The sequence below is a fragment of the Seriola aureovittata genome, chromosome 17 (assembly GCF_021018895.1).
Source record: "Seriola aureovittata isolate HTS-2021-v1 ecotype China chromosome 17, ASM2101889v1, whole genome shotgun sequence".
Taxonomy (NCBI): Eukaryota; Metazoa; Chordata; class Actinopteri; order Carangiformes; family Carangidae; genus Seriola; species Seriola aureovittata.
This window is the reverse complement of record NC_079380.1, coordinates 23,960,865-23,974,408: the sequence shown is the minus strand read 5'-3', so window position 1 is coordinate 23,974,408 and position 13,544 is coordinate 23,960,865. Positions and strand designations below refer to the sequence as shown.

Here is a 13,544-nt window from a genome sequence, read left to right as displayed (position 1 = left end):
TCAAAAATAAAGTTAAAATCAACAAAATAGAGTTATCCAAATAATTCTTTCCTTATTTTGTTGTTGTTTGTTAGCAGAGAAAAAGGTTAGCTGGCTCACTCCTTGGTCAAGAGGTCATAACCAGGCAGTAAACCAACGAAAACAAACATACCCAAAGCCCCCCCTACCGGAACTTGAAAAAAATTGTCTTGATGTTGGAAAGTGAAGAAGAAGTTACACTTTGAACTAAGTAATATAAATAATCGAGGAATAAATCAACAATTAGACTTTGTGATAGCTTCAAAAGTATGGAGTCGTTTTTTTTTTATCAGTCGTCCTTCACAATAGTTTATTACAGTACAACAGTTACCATGATCAAAATACACAAAACCAGGACTTTCCCCCTTTTTATATCATAGGTAAAAACATTGGACAGTTTAATGATAATTTGATGCCAATCTGGAAATGCCAACGGTTTTCACTTCAGAAATTTGGTCACCTTACAATAAAACAAATTTGTGATTCTTTCTTGGGCCTTTGATAGCAGAAATTAGTCTTTTTTTGTGTTTTATTCTCAACTGCTTTTAATCAAATTCAATCCTGAAATTCAGATCAAAGAAGTCTCATGCTGCCTAAAGTAAGTTAGAGGGGAGCAAAGGGGAGAACTGTTTGGTCCCACCCAGGTCAGCTGAGCATTGAGCATTTGCATTTTTAGTACCAGAAATACATCAGATGGAGAGAAACTGCTTAATTTTTGTTGATAACAGATGGGGAGGAAAGAGAGCATCTGATTATCACAGTAGAGGTGACTGATGCTGCCGTTTTTTAAAAATCATGTGTGGATGGATGGATCACACTATGATGGTGTTGGTATGGGTGTGAATCTCAGGTGGGACTGGTTTAATTATGGATGTGTGAAAGGTGCAAAACCACAGAGTAACATTAGCAAATTTAACTCCTGCATTGAAAACTTGGCTTCAGTTATTAATATTAAAATGTGTATCTCTTTCTAACTAAATGCCCTTGTGTTTCAACTCCCTGCCCCCAGTTCCCGATGCAGACGTGACGTCCCAGCTTAGAGATGAAGTCGTCATTAGGTTTATCTTGAGGTAATGTTTAGGGTGTTTGTAAGGAAGTTAATACCAAACTGTCTTTTTCAAAAATCTGTTCACAAATGCCGGCTTGTAAATTTAAAAAAAGAAAGGAGAAGAGTCTTTAAATGGTTAAAGTTGTAAAGCCCAGATTGTTGGTTGATTTCAGTGTTTATTGAGTCATTCAGGAACTGAATGGTTTCCAGTTGGTCTGGCAGAGTAAAGATGTAAAGATAATAAAGAAAAACTAGAATCACCTCCTCGTGGTCGTATCCCTCCGCCACTTAGACTAGTTCCAGGTTACATCCCTGTTTATCCAGAGTCATAGAAAACATGAACCATTTGTGTGAAATTGTCATAGTTGCTGTGTGAAGTCTTGAGTAATGGCTAAAGTCTTTTCTGAGGTCACCGTGACTTTCACCTATGACCTTTGACCCCAAAATGTAATCAGTTCATCCTTGAGTCCAAGTGAATGCTTGTGCCGAATTTGAGGAAGTTCCATCGAGGCGTTACTGAGATTTTGTGAGATACATATCGACAAGTTCAGGTCCAGAGGTGAGTCTCCTCTCCTGGACTGTGGAATCTCTGGCTCAGCTACAATCACCTGCTCACCTGACACACCTGCTGGACTCACCTGCTCAGGTGAAAGAGGAGCTGCAGTCTTGATTCAGTTTAATTTCTGTTCTAATGAAACTCACTGTTACTCCTTCCAGTAATGACTGTGATGATGTAATGTTGGTGGGAGGAGACAGTGTGTACACTTAAAATGAAACAGTCTATTTCCTGAAAAACGAAAGCGTTGCTGTTTCTTTGTCTCTAAACTTGGACGGCGGGTTTATGACTGTATGAATTCAGTGTTATCAATCCTTTTCATCACTTCAACAACACATTAAGAGAATCCTGTTTTTCCTTAACAACAACTTTAACTGTAGAGCAGTTACAGGATGAAGGTTTTAGGCTTAACAGCAGCTTCTGAACACATGATGTTGTTTCCTCTGATGTGATGACTGTGAATCTGTTTCAGGACTTCTAACACTTTCATTGTCCCACTGCTCGTGTTTCTGCTGACTCCGCTGTTCATGCAAACTCAGTCTGTGTATATTTAACTGAAGACAGAAGCGATGTGTGTAGTCTCGTCTTTTCAGGCCACCAGGATCCAGAACCCGGGCAGACCGCAGGGCACTGAGCCGGACTACGGCGACCTTTGTGTTTCCAGTGTCAGGTGACAGATTCCCAGGGTGCCCCCGCCGTGGCGTCTGTAAACAGTGATTAATACGGTTCATCAGTGCTTTCATGCAGTCAATTTTGCTAGCTAGTGTTTCTTGTAGTGGTTGTTGCTCAGTCCCATGACTCTGAAGGTGCAGCTGGAGATCTTCTCATACAGCAGGAACATGAGGGCGGCAGTCAGCACCGTCTGCAGCAGTTTGGCCTCCAGGCCTTTAAACAGGCCCAACATGCCGTACTTCCTGCAGCAGGGAATCAGGATCAAAACAGAACAACTGTGTTAACTACTGACATCTTTATGAGAATGTATTGTCTTATTGATTTGCACTCCCCAAAAGCATTAGAAAGAGTTGCATGATTGTGGATATAATAATAAAGATTCATTATAATAATGAATAGTTTTTAAAACTCAGACCACGTCCGTGAGCTGGAGGCCAGATATATTCAAAGCAATATCAGGTTGTGTTTAGAAAATATGTCTGAGGTTCGTGTTGGTGTGATTTTAAATGATGTGAAGGGATATTTGAAACCTGATTTCTCTCTCCGAGTGACACGGAAAAACAAACGCATGCTTTTACATCCAGAAGGACTTGACTATAGTTTTGCTCTGCTGTCTGTGAACCGGCACGGCCTCTCGGCTCCTCGGGCACGAGTCTGTTAGTGTTTCCAAAGTGCAGAACTAAAACCTTCGGCGAGGCAGCTTTTAGCTTTTACGCTCCGAGCTGCTGGAACAGTCTCCATGACGACCTGAGAGCAGCAGGAAGTGTTGAAATGTTTAAACATAAACTCAGAACGTTCCTCTTCAGCCTGGCGTTTCATTAAATATGGTTTTTAGTCATTAGTCACTTTATTTTATTCACTTATTCTATTGTAATTATGTTATAAGCTTTATTTTATTGTGTTTTACATATTATTTTATTATTTTATTTTATCTTTTCTTTTATTATTAATTTTTAATTATTTAAATTTTAATTAATTGTTTTAAAAATCTATTTTATTGTATCTGATTCTCAGCTTTCTTACGTGATTATTCATTTTCTTTTCAGCTCATCAGTCCGTGAAGCTCTTTGAACTGCACTGACCCGTATGAAAACTGCAGTACAAATAAAGTTTGATTGATTTCCAGATATACGATAACTATGAATGACTGATGATGAATGGCTGAATTTTCTTCATTGTGATCCAGATTGTAGTCTGGATGTTAAAGTCAGACCTGAGCTGAATGGATGGAAAACAAATACAGGTGTTCCAAGTCAAACGTGCCTCAGCATCATGTCATTAAATATGTTCACGTCAAATGTTTGAATACAGTGTGTTTTCCTATTTAGAGAACAACTGTTAATGTTTCAGATGATTTTATTTCATCTCACTTCCTTTCATATCTGTATAATACAAACAAAACACAGCAAATGTTGTGTATACGCATTAAATCAGTGTTTGCTGGGGATGCATTTGTTCACAGCCTCTCTGTGGCCACCTAGTGGATGTTTGTGTCCTTATTGTTTTCACTGTCGTGTGTTTGTTGAATTGTTGGTTGTTTTTCAGTTTTCTTGTGTTTTCATGTTTATCTGTATGTTAGGAGAGATGATTCACCTCCAGCGGTTTATCATAAGGAATAAACTTGTATCAAACAGATGTGGAAACTTAAACGGAGACATAAAATGTGATGACATTAAAACTGAAATTTAATTTGAAACAGTGAATATGTAATCTGTGTGTGTGTGTGTGTGTGTGTGTGTGTGTGTGTGTGTGTGTGTGCACCCACCTCGCTCTGTTGACCAGCAGACACTTGATAATCCGAAGGCTGGACAGTAGTTTGGACTCACATGTCGACTCGTTGAATTGACCAAACTGTGGTGATGTATGAAAAACAATCAGAGTGGAGGTTTGTGTCGCTGTAGAAGCTGCATGAAGAACTTTGTGTGATTACACCATGAATGTACGGCACAGATATACACCCACAAACCCACCCTCAGAATGGACTGTATGGTCTGCAGCGGGTATGTGACAGTGGTGGCCACAGCTTTGGCCACAGCGCCGATGATGAAGACTTCAGCAGCAGAAAGCTTGGGGGAGAAGAAAATATTATTTTCTGGCACAAATCTGCAGCTTGTGTATGAATTTATATCCTCAGAGGAAATTGTTAACCCTTTATGTTGGAGGAGTTTATTGGATTCATATAAAAAGGTCAAATGACCCACAGATTAATTTTAACTAACAGATTTATCCACAGATGCTCCAGTAGACCGTGGAAATGTCAAAGTGCACGCGGTGTGAAATCGTGCACGAACAAATGCTCAGTCAAACTGTCTGGTCACATCTGCTTCTACATTCCCTCTCACCTCTGTTTAAGCCCCACAGACAATCATGTGATCAGATTTACCACGTCTCTGTGCCGCGAGTATCTTCTCATCCAGATGATGGCGTGACCTGAAGTAACCTCCCTCCTTCACTTTTCCACAGGTGCAAATGAGGATTTTCATTTGTTTAACAACTATGACTACGACCCTTCTCTTTAACTCTATTATTAAAATAATTATTATTAAGTAAAAATCATTTTTACAGGTTTTCAATGATTAAGAAAATATTCTAAAATGAAATAACACGTTTTCTACATTTGAGGTGAAGTAATCTGACTCATCTCATCCTGAGCGAGTCGCTAGTGAACAGTGAAGAGTTCAGTAAAGACTCAGGGCATTTAAACTTGGTAAACAGTTTCACTTGTTGTAGACTTAACATGCATGTGTATCATTAAAGGGGCTGTTTGTAAGTTTTCTCTGCCGTTGGTGATTGTCTCCTGACAAGAACTTCAGCCATCGTCGTGTTTACAAGACAAGAGGTTATAATACGTCCTCTGAGCAGCGCTACGTCTTCAGGGACAGACTGGAGGCTGCAGTGAGTCACTGTCAGAAATGACAAGACGGGTCAGAGGCTAGCTGGTTAGCATGCTAACTTCAGTGGAGGGAAAGGCGTGACAGAAAGTAAACAGCTGTTGATGCTAACGCTGTCTGTGTAGCAATAGCAAAACTCACAAATAGCTCCTTCAATATTTAGCTTGAATTTCCAGTTTAAACTGAACATGTTATATTTACTGTTACTGTGTTTAATAGTAAAGTGTCTTTTTTATGTGTGAAATAAAAATCTTTGTCAACAATTTGATGATAGCACAACCAAAAATCTTAATGTTGGGTTAAAGTTATATTATTATAAATATGTTATGAATAATAAAAGCATCATACTTTAATTTTCAACTCGCATTGTCCTGCTTAGTTCTTCGTATATGCTCCTCCTCCCTGCTCCATTCCTTCCTTTAACCTCCTTCTCACCCACCTCCCTGGGAACTCCTCTCCTCAGCTGCCTCTTCAAGCCTTCATAAATCATGAACTGGATGGCGGGGTTCAGCACCAGCAGCAGGGACGGGAAGGTGCCGTTCCACAGAGCTCCTACGCCCTCGTCACGGATGATCTGCACAAACGCATCTGACAGAACAAAAGACTGCGTTAGTAATTATTGAAAAAGAGAGAGAGAGAGAGAAAAGGAGGTCAAAACTCAAGAGCATCCAAACACGCCAATAATGTGTTCGTGGTGAGGAAAATACTGAATGAGAATAAATGATAGGAACATAATAACCACGGTCAGACAATGGACTTTTACCCAGAATGCCAGAGTAGTTAGTGGGCCGGATGTCTGCATTGCGAAACTTGGAACCCTGAAGCTTCAGTCTGGTGTTGACCACCCACAAAGGAGTGGTGACCAGTACATTGACAACACCTGGAGAGGAACCAGAAACATCACCAAAGCAAACACCGACTGTGGTTAGGGCGAAAATGGCAATGTGGGTGACACTATTAAGATGCATGCAGGCGTGTCTGCTAGCTGAAGTATTAGGATTTGTTCTGATTCTAGTCCTGCGTGACTAAAACAAGTGTTTGTTTTTTATCTGCAATGAGAATCTCACCTGCAGCGATTCCTATGATCAAGTCCGTGCTGGCTGCAGACTGATTTCCCTTCAGCCAGCTCGCCTTCAGGCTGTGGAAGCAGTAGAAGTAGACGAAGTTGGAGCAGCACAAGCTGCAGATGACCGGGAACCAACCTCTGTAAGGAGCGAGACTACAGGAGGCGGTGGGGGCAGAAAACAAAGGAACACATCTTAGAGCACTTCTACCAACCTTTTATGAAAACTACTTTTGATTCTTTTGATCTGTGGACTCTTACGAACTAAAAGAATGTAAATAATTGAAATAGATAGACAACAGGGCTTCACGCCTGCTTTAAAGGTAGGGAGTCGTCACTTTAGTTACTATAGTTTATTACAGCACAACAGTTACCATGGTCAAAATACACGAGACTGGGACTGTCCCCATTTTTATTTCATAGATAAAAACATTGGATATTTTAATGATATATTGACACCGAACTGGAAATGTCCCATGTTTTCATTTCAGAATCCTGGTCACTTCACCTGCAGCATTTACAGGATTTGAAATAAAGATTTATATATAGAGCACATATGTAAACAAAGGCTGTGTTTTTTGCTTATGTGAACTGACGAAGGCGACACATAAAAACAAGAATTTACTGACAAACAACTAAAAGTCCAACTCTGGACATTTTTCCCACTCACAGTCCTTCCTCTTTGACAATTTCTGCCAGAATGGCTGGGGTTGATTTGGCCTTCCTGTTTTCATCCACTGGACACAAACACAAGACAACTTGTTCTTAGTAAATACGTTACACTCATTATTATAATCACTGCAAATAACACTAGATTTCTGCTGCTGCTCACCTTGAAGCCTGAGCCTGGCGGTGTCAAGAGGGAAGAACACTGTCATGGCAGTCACACTTCCCTAAACCAGGACACAGTCATTCAGGGGTGGAGAGACTAACACTGTACCTGCCATTTTGTTTCATATGAAAAATAAAAAATTCACGCCAAATGTAATAGAATAATCTAATAATTATAATAATAAGGACAGCAGTGTTTACACCAATAACACACACTAAGACCGAAAGATACTATATTTTCTATATGATCATAAAACACTATTCAATTCGGTAAATGATAAGCAGCACTTGCTCTAACGTTTCAAGGTTTTACACATTTTATTATTATTATATATATTTTATATTTTGTCCGGTCATAAGGACACGTCACATTTTGAATGAAGTTTTGTATGGAAGATGTAAATAAACAACCTTTAGAGCTTTTAGTTACTGCCGTTAAACACTCAGTGGCAGAAGTGAAGAGTGAAAGTTAAAGGTATCTCACCACCGCTCCGGACAGCGCGTGCACCAGACTCCGGTAGGAGAAAACCTCGGAGCTCATCCTGACGTTTTATTGTGTCTCTGCTGTTTCTCTCACTCTGACAGCGGCTGTTTGGCTTTCTCATTCTTCACTTGCTTGTAGCTGGTTTGCAGAAGTTGTCGTAGTGAGCGCGACGGGGGGGTTATGGGTAATGTAGTTCTCCCCCCAGTCTGAACCCGCACTCTCGGTTTGTACGGAAGAGGATAAGGGCCATATTTGGATTTTTGTTTTCACAAGTGGCCCAAAGGTGATTTTTTTTCTTTAGAAAGTCAGAATTATGGGTAAAAAAAGAATTTATTATAAATTCCGACTTCTTTCTCAGAATCCTCAATTTAAACTTAGAATTCAGAATTTTCCCAAAAAATTAAAAAAAATCTCTGAATTCTGACTTTTCTAAAAAAAAAGAAAAAAAAGAAAAGAAAATCAGAATTCTGACTTAAAAAAAAAAAATCTGAATTTTGACTTTTTAAAGTCAGAATTCTAATTTTAAAAAATTGTGACGCTAATGTGATTTTTTATTTTTAGAAAGTCAGAATTCTAATTTTAAAGTGAGAATTCTAAAAAATTAAAAGTTCACATGTGGCCCTTATCCTCCAACATTCAAAATACCTTTAATTCCTTGTTAATTCATCTTCTAAGGAACATTTGTAGGAATCCACCTTCATTTCAATTCATTGTAGGCTCTGATCAAACGTTCTACATTTATCCAGCAACATCTGTGTTGTTAGTGAGGATGCTGCTCGAGCTGCTGAACATGTTCAACACCTGTCACTCCTACATAAAAGCCTTCAGCAACAGTTCTTCTTTTAATATAGAAAATTTGGAAGATGATAACTGAGATTCAAAATCATTTTCTTAACTGGCAGTTTGTGAAAAGAGCCGTTAGTGTGTTAAAGTAGGAAAAGTCTACTCTTAAATTAAAAGCGTCTGTCCCTGAGGAAGCAGCCTCTGCCACACCTCTTTAAATATTTACATGTCACCACGTCGTCACTCTAGTTATACAGGTAGAGTCCATGCAACAGTAACTTCTGTATCGATCTACACTTATTTTTCATGGGAATAAAATACCTAGAAGTGACTTCTGATTGAAAAGAATCCCAAAGATTCCTTTATGCCTTCATGAATTTGCAGCAGGTAAAGAAACATCAGCTGTGGGCTCACACCTGCACAGGGATAACAGGGAGCTACACGCTGCTGCTGCTGCTGTGTAGAGCAATAGGAAGCAGGAGTTTCATGTGGCAGCTGCACAAACCCTCAGTCAGCTCTCACACCTGCAGGTCCTGTGTGTAATGACTGTGGTGACGTGTGTCAGCGGTTCAGACTGATAACAGTCTTTGTTGGCCTCTCAGACACTGACAGCTTTTACCAAATTAACACCTGTGCCACATTTTTTATATTTTCTATTTTGTTATGACTGATTTTATTGAGCTCCAATGTACATGTAATGCCCTGGATATAAACCTGCATCCTTCCCCTGATTGGTTTCTTTGTATTCGTCATATTTCCACTGACATAAAATGTTTTGTGGTTGAAAACTTTTTAAAGACACTCTCAGTCAAAATGCAAAGAAACATACAGAATATTAGGCTTTTATTTAATGGTATTTCATGTGTGTCAGAGCCATGCAGCTTATGTGAGGAAACACTTCCCAGCGTGTTTGAGGACAAAGACGGATCAACTGCTGCTGCTCGAATCAGAGGCAAATATCTTACAACTTTGGCACATCAATCTAAAACGATCTGCACGGTGCGACAGACTGACAGGAAACACGCTCATGAATAAAAACTATTACACTGATTAGGAAGTGAATGACATCAAACCAACCCCTCTCTTATTAACATGAACCTGAGCAAGGCACTTGTCTGTCAGCTGCTGCGGGTTATAGTGGTGAAGAGAACAACAGTTTAAAAGCTCAAACACGATGTTAATAACTGGTCTGTGAGGGAGTTAAGGTTAAAGTCCACTTCCATATATGGTGTTTAAATGCGGGTGGTCGTTGAGATGGAGGTGACGTGCTCAACATGGCTTTTGTAAGTAAAACAGCTAAAATAAATTAAAATAAATAATAATACAAAAGAGTCCATCAGTCTCCAGCCCATTCACTCAGCCACTCCTGACACTGCTCCCTCTGCTCCTCGCTCTCCTCCTCAGTCCTCTGTTCCTTGATGCGTTTCCTCCTCTCCTCCTCCCTTCTCGCTCTCTCTCTCTCCTCCTCTTTAGTCTTCCTGTCCTCCTCCACCCGGCGCTCCAGCAGCGCCTCCACGGTGGCCGACAGCGTCCGTAACGAGCGCTGCGGGAGCCACTTGGGATCCAACGCGGGGAGAAAGGGGTCTCCGGCAGACACGAGCAGGGGCTGAGGTTCCAGCGGAATGTGGAGGAGGTGGGCGTGCAGCATCATGCGGTACGGCCCGTCGTCCGCTCCGGAGCTGTAGGTGAAGTCCCCGACGACGGGGTGGCCGATGGCGCTGCAGTGGACCCTCAGCTGGTGCGTTCGGCCTGAAGGAAACGTCACAGGTGAGAGAGGGAGGAGGACTTTTCACAGCTCTGCCAGTTTCATCATTTCTAAATATTAGAAATAATTCTAAATGAAGCTTCATGTGATACAGTGCGTTCTGTAGGTGCGCTTGCACGTAGGAGTACGGTAGTTCAGCGGTCGAAAAAATGTAGTGCCAAAGGATGAAGCTTCATTTAAACAGATGTTGGATTGTTTTGTTTTTAAAAGTGTCTAAAACAGGTTTGTTCTGGTGGCTCCGCCCACAGCAACGCATCACTCTGCTGGTGTGACAGTGCTCCTGGTCTGATCTCCTACCTGGGAGCGAGCTGATCAGAATCTACTGCAGGTAATGAACCGACTGTATATGACTGACCTCACACAACCCCACGACAGAACACCTGAACTGTCCCTTTAATAGACGATGAAGCCGTTTGACTGAAGGTGAACTGAATACGACAATAATGGAAGATGAAAACAATCTATATAAATATTAAGTCTAATAGATTCCACTTCCAGTTTTCAAACTTAAAAAACTCAATGACTCTTCCAAAAATGTGAATTTGCTCTAGTGTCATTTGTTTCTAATTAAATCTCAAGGTTAAAATGGGCCGTGATGTTTTTCACCTCACACTCTGAAGGCGTCGATGTGCAAACAGAAATCTTTTATTCGTCTTATATGAGAGGAAACACATGAGGGCTGTTACCAGTGAGCGGCTGCAGTAGCACCTTGGTGACAGGATCTCCGTCATACAACCCGTACTCCAGCACCGTCAGCTCAGTCTGGCAAGGCTTGGGGTTCTCACAGCCTGACAACAGAAGGATCAGTTATCTTTCCGTCTCACTGACTGACTGTTGTCTGTGTCAACTTTACAGGTCAACAGGTCAATCACTCCGAGCCTGAACTGTCCAATATTTAATGATTCATTTCCAACTCTATTTATCAAATGTGCTACAAGGGAAAACACAGAAACAAACTAAATGTATTGAACAAATTTTGGGGTTTCGAATCAGAATTAAAATAATTTTAATTATGTGAATTTGTAGAGTTTTGGTAGAAGGGAAGTCCGACTCATTCATGCTTTAAAACACACACCAACCAAGACACATTCATTTACCTTCTGTTCCCTCAATACACATCATGTGTGTTTTTCCCTCAGTGGAGTTCTTGCCGATGGAGAAGTCCAGAGTTTGTGTCTGTTCTTCCACCAAGCCGCGAATCTAGAAAACAAAAACTGTGGAGCTAATTTCATCTTTACAGATCTTTATTATAAGACAGAGAGTTAATCCCAACAACAGCCGGAGGAAAATTGGGGATGCAGCTTTTGTCATTTATGGCCCAAAGTTGTGGAACACACGACCTTTAGATATCAGATATAGATACCTGTAGATATCAGAGAGGCAGCTCACTGAGTATTTTTTAAAAGAAAACTAACTAGCTCTGAAATTTTGCACATTTTTTCTTTTAAATGTCTTCTTATTTAATGATTCATTATTTTATCTAATTTTCCATTAATGTTTTTAATTTTAGATCAAAGCTTTAACATGTTTTTCTTTTCATGTGAAGCACTTGGTGCAGCTCATTTCTTTGTTGTAAATCACTTTGTGCTACATTTCTTGTATGAAAGGTGCTATACAAATAAAGTTTATTATTCTCATTATTATTGTTATTATTATTGACAATCGCAGGGCTTGTGTTCCATACCAGGGCGAGGTAGGCTTTGGTGACGGTGCGGTCCTTGAAGCAGCGGTAGGCCCGGCCGGCTGCAGCCTTGTTGAGGGCCACACAAAGAGCCCCGCTGGTGGAGAAATCCAACTGATGACAGAACCTGGTGGGAGGAGCAGAAAGACGATCAGACACCATAACTCTTCACGAGGGTGCTGTCTGTGAGCTGGTGCTGTTGGTGTTAGTGTGACTCTGACCTGAATCCATAGTAGGTGCTGGGGTCTGCCAGCTGAGGGAAGCGGTGCCGGAGCTGAGCCTGCACGGTGTGTTTCTCGTACCACATCTTGCTGTCGATGCGGATGTCCCAGTGCTTGTCCACCACAATGTAGTCGTCGCTCTGGTACAGCACATGCAGGCTCTCCAGGCTCGCAGGCTCTGTGGTCACCATGTGCAGCGCGGCACTGACACAACTCATTCAGCCCTGTGGAGAGAAGGTGGATGACTATGTATTTATGTATCTAAGTCTTAGGCACGGTAACTGAACATACTTTATATTTGAAGCAAAAATGCACTTTAAGTAATCAATTCATTCATAGTATCATATTATTTTATGTAATGTCTTGTTCTTTTTTTTTTTTATTACTGTTACTTTAATGGGAAGCAGCATTTTAGTGTGAGAGCTGGTTGACATGGAGATAATTAAAACATTTTAAATGCTGTTGGACAGTTTAATGTGTCATATTTTATTTTAACTAATCATATGTTAAGTCTGTAAAATTTCTACATACACAGTGAAGTTTCAAACAAAATTATTGTAGTCAAAACTACAATACTCAAGTATGAGCATAAAGAACCACAGAATGGAAAAACTACAATCCATTTATTTACACAAGTACTTCATTACTTGTTTGTAAATAAATATATATGTAAATTAAAATATATGTAAATACAGGTCAAGCGGTGGATAAGCTTCAAACTAGGCAACAACTGACTGGAAACTATCACTGACAAAGTGGACGTTTTAACCACAGGGTTTAAACAGGTGGAAAATGTTTAGGACTTTGAGAAGAAAGTGTATTTCTCTTGTCACTACTGATGTGTGATTTCTGTCAGATCAGGGACACCGCCCCATCCAGCGCTGCTTCAAAACAAGAAAAGCTACGATGACAAGTTTCAGGTTAGCATGTTAGCTAGCTGCTGTATGCTAACAACATAAGAAAACTAGTAACGTGTGAGTCATAACGCTGCCAGTATCTGTACAACTACCACGAATAATTAGCCACGAATAATGTGTGTTATATTTTTTTCGACATACCGAGAGAACGCGCACATTTACACGAATGTAAACAAATCCACAAGTAGCGCAACGAGCTGCGCAGCCGGTTCTCCTCCTTCTTCTTCTTCTTCTCCTTCTTCTTCTTCTTCGTCTGTCATGGCGGGGAACGAACCGACAGCGACGGTGAACAGCGCCACCTACTGTTACTGTGCAGCAGCACGGCTTTCTGAGTTATAGGATAACTTCCCTGGGTTAAACGATAACAGCTGGTTTTTATTTATGGGTTATGTAGGTAAAACAAATATATTCAAAGGCTAAATTAAACTTTACAGACTAAATAGACTAAAGAAAAGGATAAAAATAAATAGAATCAGATAAAAATAGAATGGAGACTAAAGACCATATGTGCTGAATACACACTGCATAATAACAGGATTGTCCAGGAATGTTTTAACAGAATTAATTGTGCACTGAATCTACTGTATTATAATATATTAATAATTTTCACAATG

General features: G+C 40.3%; 2 protein-coding genes across 5 annotated transcripts; both read right to left on the bottom strand.

Moving 5' to 3' along the window:
• Nucleotides 1–314: 314 nt before the first annotated feature.
• Nucleotides 315–7,720, bottom strand: slc25a17 (solute carrier family 25 member 17). 3 transcript variants are annotated; one of them, XM_056402366.1, is made up of 9 exons: nucleotides 7,564–7,720; nucleotides 7,081–7,141; nucleotides 6,919–6,985; nucleotides 6,253–6,404; nucleotides 5,949–6,065; nucleotides 5,625–5,773; nucleotides 4,265–4,360; nucleotides 4,060–4,145; nucleotides 315–2,536 (listed from the first exon to the last, which is right to left on the bottom strand). In XM_056402366.1, the coding sequence occupies exons 1-9, from the start codon at nucleotides 7,618–7,620 to the stop codon at nucleotides 2,383–2,385; spliced, it is 939 nt and encodes a 312-aa protein (XP_056258341.1). In that variant the 5' UTR covers nucleotides 7,621–7,720; the 3' UTR covers nucleotides 315–2,382. The 3 variants fall into 3 exon arrangements, with proteins under 3 accessions (XP_056258341.1, XP_056258342.1, XP_056258343.1); XM_056402367.1 differs by having other exon boundaries at nucleotides 7,081–7,188; nucleotides 7,564–7,671; XM_056402368.1 differs by lacking the exon at nucleotides 5,949–6,065.
• A 1,452-nt stretch (nucleotides 7,721–9,172) lies between these two features.
• Nucleotides 9,173–13,210, bottom strand: rpusd1 (RNA pseudouridine synthase domain containing 1). 2 transcript variants are annotated; one of them, XM_056401315.1, is made up of 6 exons: nucleotides 13,072–13,210; nucleotides 12,014–12,237; nucleotides 11,796–11,919; nucleotides 11,209–11,311; nucleotides 10,798–10,899; nucleotides 9,173–10,095 (listed from the first exon to the last, which is right to left on the bottom strand). In XM_056401315.1, exons 2-6 carry the CDS (start codon nucleotides 12,229–12,231, stop codon nucleotides 9,683–9,685), a joined length of 960 nt encoding a protein of 319 aa, XP_056257290.1. In that variant the 5' UTR covers nucleotides 12,232–12,237; nucleotides 13,072–13,210; the 3' UTR covers nucleotides 9,173–9,682. The 2 variants fall into 2 exon arrangements, with proteins under 2 accessions (XP_056257290.1, XP_056257291.1); XM_056401316.1 differs by having other exon boundaries at nucleotides 13,087–13,152.
• Between the last annotated feature and the right edge of the window lie 334 nt (nucleotides 13,211–13,544).